Below are 14,210 nucleotides of genomic sequence, written 5' to 3' on the forward strand. Positions count from 1 at the left end.
TTTCTTGAAGGCTGCACAGATGTTCCCATTACATAAAGGTGGTAACCTTAATCCCTAATGATTACCGAACCATCTTGAACTTGTCCTGCTTAACAAAAACCTTGAGTGTCAATGGTGGATTAAAACTACATCTGGAGTCAGATAAGGTTACTATCAGAACAGCTGCTTCAGTAGACTACAGCATTCATGTGGAAAAGTTGCGCTCAGAGAGAACCTCAGAAATGTTTCAGGACTCCTTAAAGTCAGTGCAGGTGTTCCACAGGGAACCATTCTCAGACCTTTTGTATTTACAGCAGTAAGTCTGCTGTAAGAGGTAAATTTGATTTCCACTGGCCTTCATCATTAATTTGGTGACTCATAAAACCCACAGAGGGCCACAAAAGGTCACGGTCAGCGGTGTTTCACGAAGAGGAGCAGCCTGAAGTGAGTCAGCTCAGAGGGGTCAGAACTTTTTTAATGTTTGTCTCTGCTCTTCTTCAGGTTCATTCGCCTCTACGACAACCCTGCGAGCAAAGAAAAGAAGAAGAAAGAGGAGAAGAAGAAAGAGGGTGTGAGAAGGAGGTGGAGGGAGCAGAGGGAGACAGAGGAGGTGAAGGATAGTGGAGAGAAAGAGTTCATTGAAGCGTACATCAGCTCACTGAAGGACAGAGGTCAGTTTCAGCGCCAGATTCTCACCTTTTACTTTACAATTACACAAAAGTCTAAAATATGAGAGCTTTGCTGAGGTAAAGTGTGAACTTAATGATGACGAGATCATCAGAAATGTTCTCGTTTTAAACTGTGTGGAGACAGTTTAAAATGTCTCCACACAGACATCTTGTGTTCAAAAAATTTGAACAGAAAATTCAAATTTTTTGAATTTTCTGTTTGGATTTAAAGTGTATAAAAAATAAAGTTAACTAAATGAATACATTAGAAAACTTTTACTGATTAGTGATCTCTTCTTTGAATCATCTGTATTATAATCACCTGTTATTAGTTGTTTTCAGGTTTTTTTCATTAATAACTTCTAACAGGAACTCTTCACTGTAATATTTACTAAGTGTATGTTTTTCGTCCTGTCGGTAATCAGACTTCACACTCATAACAACCCGTCCTCATGTGTTTTGGGGGGGGGGGTTTGTCCCATGCCAGACACCGTCCCCTACGCCACCACCAAAGTCTCCATTTCCTGCCTGCTTTGAGGAAGAGGAGGAGGAAGCCAGTGAAGGTTGAGAGGATGATGACTGAAGGATGACAGCACTGAGGAATTTCAAAAGAGGATGCTAACAGAGGTTAACATGGGAGGTGACGTGAAAATGTGTTTTTAATCTTTCATACTAGCTCGAAATTATAAGATAACATATTAAAGTTTAGTCCTTTATTAATATTCTTTTTAAACTAATTATTGTTAAATCGTTGAATCTGGGAAAAATAAAATCAGCAGGACGTTCACGTAAACACTGAATGCATTAATCTCAGGTCATTGTAATTTATTTCAAACTGCATTATTAAAATTAATAATTAAGTATTGCATGTAGGATGCGCGTCAACTTTCATACATTTACATTAAATATTGATGAAGATAAAATCAATTCCAATTCCTGTTAATCGATCACTGAACTGTTTTATTTATGAATCTTTTTTTCTTTTAGTTTTGAATATGTCGATTGTCTAAATCTCTTCATTTCAAAATCGAATTCACAGTTGAAATCATTAAAAACAGACTGAAGCCGATTTCTTTGGGATCCTGAGCAGATTTGATTTTTATGCACTTTTACATTTCTCACATTTATCAGCTGATGTTTTCTGTGTAAATGTAGTTTTTTGTTCAAAGTGTGAAAGTTGTGACCAAATAGAGATTTTCTGTTTATCAGGTTTGATTTCTATGATTTCTTTTAGTGTATTTTTCTGTGGTTGTCATAGTTACAAACTTAGCAGCTTTGATTTGTGCATTAAAATATAGAAAAGTTTTTGCTGTTTAAAAAGTTTTTTTTTTTTTTTAAGTTTCTGTAAAATGGAGAAAAACGTTTTTGTATTTGTGAATTTTACTGAAGCTGCTTCGATTCAGACGTTTGTGATTTAATTTTTATTTAATGTTTGTAAAAACACATTTTTCAATAATGGGCGCATTTTTGACAAACTTTCTAATTTAAATAAACTGAAGTTTAATTTGGTCGATCTTTAATCAGAACACTTCATGTTGTCTGTTGACCAAAGTAACGTACGAATGCTTCAGAGAGCTGAGCATGAACGAACTGAAGCACTGATGATGTCACACCGACAAACCGACAAACCGCTGCATCGTTAGGTGGACTTTGTATATTTATAAAGGAAATGTTGGTTTTTTAATTCTCGAATTTAGAGTAAAGAAGAAAAAATAACAAGGAAATAAAATGCAAAACAAATACTCACTTTTCTTTGTTTTAATCAATAAAAAATTAATTTTTAAATAAAAAAAAAAGTCAAATTAAACTGAATAAAAAACACACATTTCAAATGTCACACGTTTCTCTTTATTGTTATTAATATTCACGTTATCATAGATATTATTCAAAATTATGTTCTTAAGATAAAAGAGCAAAAGCAAAATACGTGACACGTCTCTCGGTTTAAATATAAAAGTGATATGAACACGAGTGATTCAGGCACACGTTCAGAGAAATTAAAGTGCAGCAATCAGCAAAAGGTCTGCACGGAGGAGGAAGAGGAGGAACATCTGGGAATGTCTGTCAGTCTCTGCGGCGGCCATGTTGGCGCGTCAGCCTTCACGCCTCACCGTAAAAGAAGAAAAAGAAAAAAAAGCCTCTGAGGAGGATTTACAGCCTCCATCGTCTGTGTGACCAAACACAAGCCGACATTTAAAAACGTCACGTTTCACTTCATGAACAGTTTCGGAGAATCATCAACGGGGAAATTCATTAAAAACTTTATGACACGATGACGACGTGATGGAGCGACTCGCTCTTAATCATGGAGTCAACAATCAGCCGCCCTAATCTCCAGAATATTCATCTCATCGTCAGATTTAACAGAAAAGCAGGAAGAATGACTGAGTCATCCGGCCGGATCACTAAATCTAGGTTCTGAATTCCAACATGAAGGACACAAATTTGTGAACTTAAGACAAAAAAAAATTCCAATGATCCAGTTTTAAATTGGACTGAGTCTAAAGAATATTCCAGACAGAAAGACATTCAGTACTCGGAGAAACTACTGTGGGATGCAAGACTCTCCACGAGGCATTTGAGGACACTCGGTGAGCATAGGAAAATGAACCATCTGACATCATCGGCAAGTGGGCGTTAAGGGTTAAAAGGTTAAAGGTTATTAAGCCGAGAGCTTCTCTAACAGTCGATTGTGCTTCTGAGCTACATCATCATCATCAACGTCACAACAGGATGATCAGGCGTTCCTGTAGCCATGACAACGTTCATGCTGCATTCAGGGGAAAAAAGGAAAAAAAAGGAAGAACTACCACTCAAAGGTGACGTCATCTGTCAGAGAACCTTTGGTCACTTTAAACTGTCAAAAACGATCATCTCCCACACAGAAACAGAGCCTGAATGCAGCACGAGTGATATTCCACTTACAGTAGCCGAGCTGTGCAGGTAAACGCACCTGACCTGTGCTCTGGTTCACAAGATCATTGATTCATTGATCTGTCTTTAAGCAACAGCTGGAGCCCCACATGTGCTCTTAAACTGGTTTCACTGGTTCAAACTGGACATGAAGAGACCTCCAGGACCGCCGGAGCTCTGTGCACAAAAATACATCACATGAACCCATCATGAAGGCTGAAGCTTTAAGGGGCAAACGTGAGAACCTGCACAGCGCGCACATGCGATGGTTTTTAACCTGAACTGGGAGAAAACTCGACTTAAACGACTGATCTGTTGACCTTCTGAGAAATACAGCCTGTAACAAAAAGGCAAAATAAGCACAAAAGAGTAATAAAACACGGCACCGGTTGGTTTGTGAGCAGCCCGCCTCGGGACCGCCAAGGTTCAAACTGCATCAGTAACTTGGAGCGTTTGATTTGTCCGACCTGGAAGGGGCAGGCGGACGGGGAGAGCACTTTCAGGTCAAACAGAAACAAACTTCAAGTATTAAAACAGAAGAAGAAGACGAGGAGTAGGAGGTGGTGACCCGCAGAGGCTCAGATTGTGGGAGGAGCAATGGCAAAAACTAGGTGGTGCTCTCTGTCCTTAAAGCCATCACTTGTCACTGCGGCTCAGAGAAAACTCGGTTTTCAGTGAAATCGTTGATATTAATTTGATCCACGCTGTAAAAACTCCAACCCTGCAGACTTCGTCCAGCTTTAGGCTATAAAACAGCAGTACAGCGCCCTCTACAGGATGGGAGGAGGCAAAACATGAGACCGTCTGTAGGGCGGAGGTTTGAAATCAGGGCTGAGAAAAATGAAATAAATAAATAAATACATGAAATGCATTTAAATGTTGATTTGAAGTCAAACCGAGTCCCGTTTACTGGATCAACACAGGAAAATCTACACTGAAACAAAACGACCACACCTGCAGCTCAAAGCAAAAACGCCACATTAGTAAATTAAAACTATTAAACTGGGAGACCAAATGATGAAATAATGAGGCGGAGCTAAATGACGCCTCCAGCTTCACGCCGTTTATTTACTCGGATTTCTCCCAAATATGCAAACTCCTGACGGGAGAGGGCAATGACATCATAGCCAGTCAGTTTGCACATGCTCTGTGTGACGGGAAGTCTGAGCGCAAATAGATCCAGACAGAAAACAAACACCTGGATCTCATCATGATTTGGTATCGTATCCCACAATCCCGAGCAGCTCCAACCTCCTCGTCCTCGCCAAGATTCGCCCTCCGATCCAAAAAACAACCCCCCCCCATAAAAAAAAAACAACAACGTAGTTTTGAGTGTCAGCTTTCACGGCCGTACAGCGAGGAGCATTTGATGGCCTCGCCTATGCGAACCTGACGGGTGGAGTCAGGTACAGACCTGACTGACAGGTATGGGAGGCTGCTGTCAGTTGCTTTGGCTTCTCTGGTCCCGTCCTCGCTGCGATTGGCTCGTAAAGTAAAACGTTGCGATCCTGCACGACTACACGACCACTTTACTTCTGCTGATCTGTTTTAACAGAGAGATCTCGACTCTTACTGAGGCAAGACTTCAAAGCCCTTTGGTTCTACCTGCCCAAACACACCTGGGCAAAGGATGGGAGGAGTCACAGGTGAGTGATATCAGTGAGATAAAAAGCGGTTTGCCGGGGAGGCCGCCGCCTAACGTTCCCCGACGGTCTGGATCGGGGGAAGAGAGGGTTTGTTTGTTTTTTAACAGGGGGAGGGACTTGCATACAAGACTCTGTTTTGTAATTGGCCAGACTGCCTACGAGTCACATGACACTGTCCTGCAGCAGCGGCTCGAGGTCCTCTGTGTCGCTGATGGGCACGGCAAGAGGGCTGCCGTTCTGAGCGTGTGCGGCGGAGCTGCTGCCGGCCTTGTTGGCGGTGCAGGTCTTGACTTCGGCCAGCTGGTGGCGCTCAGGGATGAAGAAGGCGACAACTAAAGCAAATATGACGCTGCACGCGCCGAAGAGGAAGGGCGGGCCTGGGACGACCAGCTTCTACAGACGGAGAGAGAACCGACTCGTTACGGGAAACAGAACAGCGAGGAAAGAATCAGCAAGGCGCATTTCTACGCACCTGTGTGCTCGCTGTGGATCTTCCTGCCATCGGCTCCACTTCGTTCAGCTCCACGTTGAACAGGAAGAAGATGAAGCCGTAGAGAGCCGGGCCCAAACCATTGCACAGGCCTCTGATACCTGTGATCATCCCCTGTGCCACACCTGAACACACAGACGCCTCAGTCACATCTGCACCACCTTCATCCATGTGACACAGTCAGATGTTGATACAAACCACGGCCACACAGACCCTGTTTAAGACACGCCCCTTCGGACGGTCAGGTTCGACTCACCTTGCTGGTCGGGTGAGGCGCTGTGTGACACCAGAGCAGAGATTGCTGGGAAGGTGATCGAAGACATGGCCGCTACAGTTCCTGCTGCCCACATCATCCTGTAAGGACGCGAGCAGATAAACGTTTAGGTCAGATCATTCACAGGAAACAGGAAACGACACGGGCGAGACGCTGGGACTCACCACGGCTCGGAGCCGAAGCCGTACCAGACCAGCTGGAACAGCTGAAAGGCCAGGCCGAGAAGAACCGTGTTCTTCTTACCGATGGTCCTCATCAGAACTCCGAAGAAGACCGTCTGACAGACACGAGACGTACGGTGAAGAAATCAGGACGCAACACATTTACAGGGTTTAAAAAGACAAACTCGTCTGTGAGGGGTTACCGCAGCTTTTCATGTCAAACTAAACGAACAAACCTGAAACAAACTCTGTGACGTCAGCACGCATTTAGAGTAAAAACAAAACAAAGAAATCACACTTTGAGGGCTTTCAGCTGAAGACGCTCCACGGCACCGTCTCCCACTCGGAACAACACGGGCGTTAGTCGTTTTTAATACGATGCTCCCGGACTAACAGGGACCGCTGGATATTGGACTTCCTGTTACCACCCCCTGTTGGATCAGACTCTCTCGCTGACCGTGTAGAGTTACAGTCGGTCCCCATCTTTCCTCAGCCCCCGACTCTACACTCTGGGCACACATGACTGCGTCAGTACCCACCCAGATGATGCCACCATGGTGGGCTCATCTCTGGAGGCGACCTACAGAGCTGAGGCATTAATGCACAGTGAACACTCATTCTTTAATTTATTCTTCACATCTTTTCTCCACTTTACAAGTTTACTGCATTGTGTTGAGTTGCGCTCGCTGCCGACGTGGGACAGTTTCACTGTACTTCTGTGCTAAAGATGACGGTGCAATGACAGTAAGGAGTCATCTTATCTCAAAGAGACGCGCGTGCAGCCACAGCAGGTTAACAGTTTCAGGATTGTTTCTCTCTAACATCGTCAGGTGTTTGGCTGTCGGCTGAACATGTTCACATAAAGTTAGCAGACGGTGCGACTCTGTGAGGACGAGCGTACCTGAGCGACTATAGAGAGGATTCCCACCATGGCGATGAAGCCGGTGATGGCTGCTGGAGAAAACTCGATCACCTGAAAGATGAAAACCTCGTCAGTGTTTCCGCCTTCGGGTTTTCATTGATTCATATTCGTTTTCTAATAATCTGCGTATCGCAAAGAAAAAAACATCACTTTTATCTTTGTTTCATTCTTTTGGGGGGGGGGGGTTAATTTAAAATTTAAATACACAATTAAAATAATTAAATATAATGTCTGACCAGCCCTCCTGCAGTACCTTTAGGGCCCACCAGGGGTGGCAACCCACACTTTGGGACTCACTGAGCTGCACTGAATAAAGGTGGAGATGCTTCATCATTTAAATCCCATAAATCTCCTGATCCTGATGATTGAGGGAACAAATAAGTGTTCCTGCGCTTGAACGTGTAGCTTTGACCTCCTGAGTCTATCCAGCACATGCTGGTCACAGCTGTCTGTGCGTTACCTGTCGCAGGTAGAGGAAGAAGCTGGAGTACTGCCCGGCTTCAGGCAGGTAGGACAGGAACACGGTGACGCAGATCAGCAGCACCGTGGTGTCTTTCCCCACCCGACGCAGAGACTGAACACACCAAAAACACAAATATCGATCAATCGATCTATCAGTCAGCGTGGAGCACGTCAAAGCTGTAACAGCGATGAAAAGACTCACGGCGAAGGGGTCGGCCTGCTCCCAGGAGATGGGGAACCCCCAGGACGTCAGCCTCATCTTGTCCGGCAGCGACTCGGGGACGACGAAGAACACGAACGCAATATCTGCCACAGCAATCACCGTGGCAACAAGGACCACCAGGCTGTCTCCGTACTGCCCAGACAGGTAGACCCCGATGGCCGGACTCGTCACCAGGCTGGCCGCGAAGGTCGCAGAGACCTGGCGAGGGAGGGGAGGTTAAATCAGCACGTAACCCACCTTTGACCTCAGGCGCAGGGCTTCGAACTTGAAACGTCAGAATTTTAAAACAAACCTGAAAATGTTTCAGTTTCTGAAAATAAAATTCGGAATTAAGAACTTGTTTTCAAATTTTTACTGAATTTTGATTTTTACATCTGTGACTATAACTGATATAATCTGTGAGTCATCGTGACTTTTAACATTTAATAAAAATATTTCTACGATTCAACCATCCTAAAATATTTGTAAGTGAAATGTATGACATGGATGTTTTGTTTGTTTGTGTTTGCGTGTGTGTGTGTGTGCGCGTGCGTACCAGTCCGTAGGCCGTACTCCTCTCGTGTTCCTCTGTGATGTCGGCGACGTAGGCAAAGATTACCGAAAAGGTCACCGCGAAAATCCCGGAGACTGAGATGAGAGCGAAATACCACCTACACACACACACACACACACACACACACACACACACACACACACACACACACACACACACACACACACACACACCTCCATTTTATTTCAAAATAAGAGACCCCTCAGGTGGGGAAACAGCGTTCTGTGAGACTTATAGAGTGTCTCAGGAATTACATCAAATTCAAAATAATCGAATCATGCTTTTTAACTTCTCTCACTGTTAAACACACACACACAGGAAACCTCACTTCCTGTGATGTGAGGATTAAAGAGTTAACGTTTTCGCTCTGCTTTCAGGGAAGCGTTGTCGTCTTGTGACTCTGATGTTACGGTCGTTAAACCAAAAACACTCTAATCTAGTCTTTTATTGGAGAGTCTGTGAAATGTATGAACCATGTGACTCTGTGACAGTCAGACATCAGCTGATCGCTGCTGCAGTCCAGCAGAAATCCAACATAGGTGCGTTTTTTTTACTTTGAAGTGACTGTAACTCCTGTGTTTGGGTGAAAAGTAGGAAAAAGAGGAGGAGGCCAGTGTGCCTTCAGCGTGTTTGCTGATCCTGAGCCGCTCACATGATCAACATGTGACAGCTGTGGCGATTAGAGTCCAGAGTTTTCCTGTCACGCACGGCTGAGCAGCAGCCTGTTACTGCTAGCTTAATGGAGCCGTCGTTCCTTCTCCTCAGCTAACACTGATTACTCGGCCTGTTTTCACGCCACTGTGATTTTTACATGTGGTCCAACACGCCTGTAAGCAGCCCAGAGTCCAGTTTACTCTACATGTGATTTTTATCATCGAGGACATAAAAACGAGTCCAAACATAAGACGACATCTTTATTCTTGGAGCTCAGTCTGCAGCAGGACTACAAGCAGCTGTTTTAGCTCCACCTCCTTCATACAACTTTCTTCTGATTGGTTACGGCTGTAAGCCTGCTGAGGGGCATATCAGCGTATAAGGAGTCTGCGATTATATTTCTACCGTTTTCTACTCTCCACATGATGTTGGGATGCGGGTGCAGCTACAGTCGAGTTAGCGGTTTGCAGGGTTCCAGTTTCAAGCTAACTATAAACAAAACAAACCACAGATGCTCTGATTTCAAACTGAGCTGAGCTCAGCGAGCTGTGAAACACGGCGTTTCTCAGCTGTAAACAGAACGATCAAGGGACGAGCTCTCTGCTGATCGTGACGTCGACCGTTCCTCAGTCAGATTACTTAGCCTTTGAATATTTTTGTATCCTTCTCTTCTGATTAGTCGCGTTTCTTTCATGTTTTATGAAGAGTGTCGTATGTGCTATGTGCCATTTTCTGTGTTGTGCTCGTGTTTGAAGCTGTAACCAAAAATTTAAATGCTCGTAATTCTTTACTTCTTCACTCATGTTTTTATCTCCGAGAGGAAGATTACTGAGAAAGAGCGTTAGTCTCACCAGTGGCTGATCTTCATGAAGGGGATGGGGGCGCAGGTAAAGAACACTGTCATGAGGAGGAAGGACTTCCTGCCCCAGATGTCTGACAGAGCACCAATCAGAGGAGCCGACAGAAATGACAGGAAACCCTAAACGGACAGAGAAATATGAACTCAGAGACGCCATGATATCGTAATATTCAACAAGCGTTAAGTTGAGGAGAAGTGGCTGAAAGCTGCGCTGACAGTAAACAGCCGAGCGGTTTACCTTGACCCCCTGCACCAGGCCGTTCATCAGGAAGGTGTGCTGAGGAAACACATCGCGCAGGACCTGAAACCACAAACACACTACTTTCACTTCCTCAGCACGTAGACGCCATGATGGTTCGCCCTTTATTACATCAGCCTGTAGATCATTTTTGGTCATGTGATGCTTTCAGCGAGGACACATTCAAGGTTTTAATAATCCCACTTTGGGGTTTATAGTTGCAGGAAAAGGTTGAAAACTTCATGAAAACTTTAACACTTTACACATTTTAGCAAAAGGTGTGCGCGTACTTACGGTCAGCATGGGCGTGGTGAGCAGGCCCCACGCAAAGAACTCCAAGAAGATCACCACCACGGCGTGAGTCACTCTGGCTCGGCTTCGGCCGTGCTGTGGCGAGCAGAGAGGCAGACGCATTAACCTCACTTCCTGTGATGCGTCCCGCTAACATGATGACATTAGAGCAGCTGCTTTCACTTTAAGACCCATCAGAGTTCAGAAAAGTGCTTTAAAAGCCAGTGGAAGCATCACCCACAGACACGTTTGTCCTCCAGCATTCAGCTGCATCGCTTCTTCATTTTTGATAAACTCAACGTCGTTATGGGCTAATAAGACTGTGCTGTATGCGAGACACCGAGAACGTCTTAAAGAGGAGCAGAGGAAGGAGGAGTTACCGACTCCAGTGATTCCTCATCAGCTGGAACTTAACCCACACAATCTGTCCTCCAGCTGAAGCTCGCAGCACGGTGCAGAGTAAGAAAAGGTTGTTTTCACAGATCTGTTAAAACTTGTGAAAAAGAAACTGTTTGGAGGAGCGCGGCTGTAACTACCGGGGCTGAGACAGGGAAGGTGCGTTCAGGTAAGTGGTTTTATAAATCTCTGTAACAGTAAGCTGGATTTAAACAGGTGCGTCTGTGGGGACTGACTCACTGCTGGAGCCTCTGCTGGACATTGGAGGAACTGCAGTTTTCTGAGTCTGAGGCTCTGTGGGGAGTAAATGCCGCCATGGGCTCAGCCTCCAGGTTCAGTCGACTGAAGAGTGTCGCCTGCGTTTATGGAAACTTTAATGTGGCAAAATCTGCAGAGCTGCTGGCATCGTGCAAACAGTAGTAACCACAACTGCAAAGAAAATCTGCAAAAAGGCTTCCCACCACACTGTTTGATGTAGCTTCACGTCACTTTGGGTGTCTTCAAACAGTCTGAACCCCAAAGACAAGTGGAAACTGTAAATGTGGAGACAGCACTGTCGGCTCAGCAGAGATGCTCTCCATTTGCGTACAACGGGATTTTCCACCTATGCAAACGTTCTCCTGCACTGTCCTCTAAACACCCAGCAGCTCAGCTGTGCGTAGGTCGAATGCTGATTGGTTTATAACCTCACCGACACAGAGAAGAGTGACAGCAGAGGTCACAGGGAACAGAAGACGCACGAAAGAAAACACACACACGAAGTGTCCAGACAGCGGCTGCAGCGGACACTTTGTCTTTAACACCATTTCACTTCAGCTGTTTGTTTGTTAGAACTTTATTGTTCTGCACAGCCGGCTGACGAGTGGCCCAAAGACCAGTCGCACCACATAGTTTGGACGCTGCCTCCATCGAGCACAGACGCTCGCTGCAGGCTGACGGGACGTCAGTAGCTCTCCAAATGAATTTGACATTTCCACAGTGTGAATACCTGGTGCATGCAACCACAACAAACCAAACCCTGGGTGTAGGCAGGAGGGTTGGAGTTTTACAATCAGTGCGTCCCATCACATCCATCCAACTATCATTTGTGTTTACACCCTTTTAAAAAAACAACAACAATGGATGAAATGCAGTGATAATGATGGACAATGATAACCACACCCCAGCTTTGTTTCTCTCCTTATAAACGCATTTGTTTTAAAAATAAAGACAGCGACATGATCTTAACTGCTTTGACATCTGATTTTAATATTACATTTTTTTAAACCTACACTTTAATCCTACTTTGAATTTTCTGGCTCTGGTTACAAACTACCTCTGAATACAGTTTAGAAGGAGCTTAGTGTGTGCACTCAAACATCATGTATGGCAGTTTACATACAGTCTACTCCATTACCAATCAAATACAGGAATACATTTAAAACAAGAAAAGAAAAATAAATAATCAAAAACAAATTAACTACTTGAAAATGATTCAATAGATAACATACATTTAAAGGAATTTGAAACAATGATATCTATCCTAGGATCATTCAAATAACAAACTTAAAACTTTATTCAAAAAATATTAAAGATAATAAAGAAACGAACGTAACACCCATCGTGACTTTTTCATGTACTTTGTATTAATGCCGGAGTAATACTACTGTAATAGTGTTATAATGTAATTTGAGTGCAGTACTTCGGTTTAGTTCCGGACTTTCACTGCAGCAATACTGTTTCCAGGACTTTTACTTGTTACCGAGGCTCTTTACGGTGTTTCTCCTGAATTAAAACCTCTGAACATTCACACCTCCGAACCAGACCGGCGACAGTTTAATGTTTGGATGCTTTAAGCTTTAATTATCGCCCGAAGTTTGCTAACAGCTAATTAGCTTCCTGTTTTATCGCTCCGTGTCAGGCTAACTGAATTAGCTTCTGTCGGTGAGTCAAACATGGCTGTCAGCGGGACATCAAAGCCGTTTAATCAGCTTATTAAAGCAGTCGTTAGCCTCTTTTATCGCCCGCTCACACCGACGTTGGCCGGCGACGTCAACCCACAGCACTCACCGAGCTCCGGACCAACACCATGTCGCTGGCCTCCGTCGCAGTTTTCTCCCGCATCATCTCACATCTTGCTGAGAAGATTTTCATTCCCGGTTCGCGCTGTGGGACATCCTCCCGAGGTGTCTCCGTCTCTTCCAGAATGCCCCGCCGCGTGAGATTAAGATGTGTCCCTGCTGAGCTATCATGGACCCAGCCCCGGAGCTCTTCGTGGTAGCGGTAACTGTGAGCAGGAGACTCGGCTTTCGTTTTCGCCGAATTCCTCCGCTCTGACCTGCTCGCTGGCTGCTTGTGGCTCTATTTTATCACCGGAATACACCGCGTGCGCACCACCGAATTCTCTATTAACAAGTGGGACAAGCACCGCCCCGCGGCGCTGTAGGTTATTTAAAACAAAACGCACATCCATCTGCCTTAAAGAATCTGTTTCCAGATCAGATTTCCTCCTGCTCAGTGCGTCTGTTACATATGCAAAAGCTGAAACATCGGACTCTGGATCAGTGAGACTTACGCTTAAAAAGCGCTCCCCCTGCCGGACTCGATATTACCGCACAGTGCAGTTTTATTAATACTTATTAAGAGTGATGGCGTCGTTTTTTCAGCGAAAATCCTCATTTATAAAACATGGCAGACTAAAAACTTCTTAGTTAAGCGTTTTTGTTGTCTGTGAGGAAACTGGTCAGCGCAGAGGCTCAGTATTTGGCAGGAAGCGAACGGGGATGCGAACAATACAATAGATCACTTTTTAGCAAGCGGGGGAAAGGCGGGACTCAGCTGTGGAAGATTTTCTTTTTTGGCGTCAGCGCGAACACGCACGGGCACAAACGTCAAGGCAGCCCGCGTGACCAACTGCACTTCTGGTGGTGGTTTTTCAAAATAAAGGCCTGACGGGCTGTGACTGTAAATTTATGGTACACAGTTATTTAAAAATTTTAAACAAAACTGTTAGTTAAAATAACAGCGCTATCTATGTTTTCTTTTTGTTAATGTTTGTTTTTTTTTAAATCACAGCTTCTTCAACATAAAATAAGTCTTGTTGTGTCTACAATAATAATATCAGTCAATTCAACCAATACATAGGCAGATAGAGAGGAATGTGAACCTCTTTCATCATGTGAGTCTGTGATTCTCATTAGCTACATGGATAATCTTTGCGGGTTGAAAGTCGCCACTCTTTGTGTGTGTGTTTCCTTTGCTTGTTTTAATTGTTTCATTAACCTATAAAAACACATAAGTATCCTGTAATCACAGTCAGGTCATTAGGAATTATAAGTAACTTGCTGGCAATCCTTCTACTGAGAATGTACTGTATTTTTTTTAGCAGTCTTTCACTGGACTGACCGTAACATCTGTAAGAAAGCACCGCTGTCCTGTAGAGGTGCTCTGAACGGATAATTGGAGGTGAGCTTCCCTCCCTCCAAGACATCTACAGGAAGCG

The 14,210-nt window shown here is 44.4% G+C and overlaps 2 protein-coding genes across 2 annotated transcripts in view; one reads left to right on the plus strand and one right to left on the minus strand.

The window, feature by feature from the left end:
- The window catches only part of lrrc2 (leucine rich repeat containing 2), a 5,641-nt gene extending 3,689 nt beyond the window's left edge, over nt 1–1,952 (plus strand). Inside the window, exons 7-8 of the mRNA XM_005754734.1 lie at nt 481–650; nt 1,135–1,952. Coding sequence (XP_005754791.1) covers nt 481–650; nt 1,135–1,184 — 220 coding nt within the window. The 3' untranslated portion in view covers nt 1,185–1,952. The remainder of the gene's footprint in view (nt 1–480; nt 651–1,134) is intronic.
- Nucleotides 1,953–2,472: 520 nt separating this feature from the next.
- Nucleotides 2,473–13,120, minus strand: mfsd14bb (major facilitator superfamily domain containing 14Bb). The gene is made up of 12 exons (XM_005754735.2): nt 12,779–13,120; nt 10,337–10,429; nt 10,043–10,105; nt 9,797–9,924; nt 8,274–8,388; nt 7,718–7,936; nt 7,514–7,627; nt 7,033–7,104; nt 6,135–6,247; nt 5,953–6,050; nt 5,679–5,821; nt 2,473–5,599 (listed from the first exon to the last, which is right to left on the minus strand). Exons 1-12 carry the CDS (start codon nt 12,860–12,862, stop codon nt 5,369–5,371), a joined length of 1,473 nt encoding a protein of 490 aa, XP_005754792.1. The 5' UTR covers nt 12,863–13,120; the 3' UTR covers nt 2,473–5,368.
- Between the last annotated feature and the right edge of the window lie 1,090 nt (nt 13,121–14,210).

Source organism: Pundamilia nyererei, unplaced genomic scaffold, assembly GCF_000239375.1.
Source record: "Pundamilia nyererei isolate P.nyererei 1_Seehausen unplaced genomic scaffold, PunNye1.0 scaffold00635, whole genome shotgun sequence".
Lineage (NCBI taxonomy): Eukaryota > Metazoa > Chordata > Actinopteri > Cichliformes > Cichlidae > Pundamilia > Pundamilia nyererei.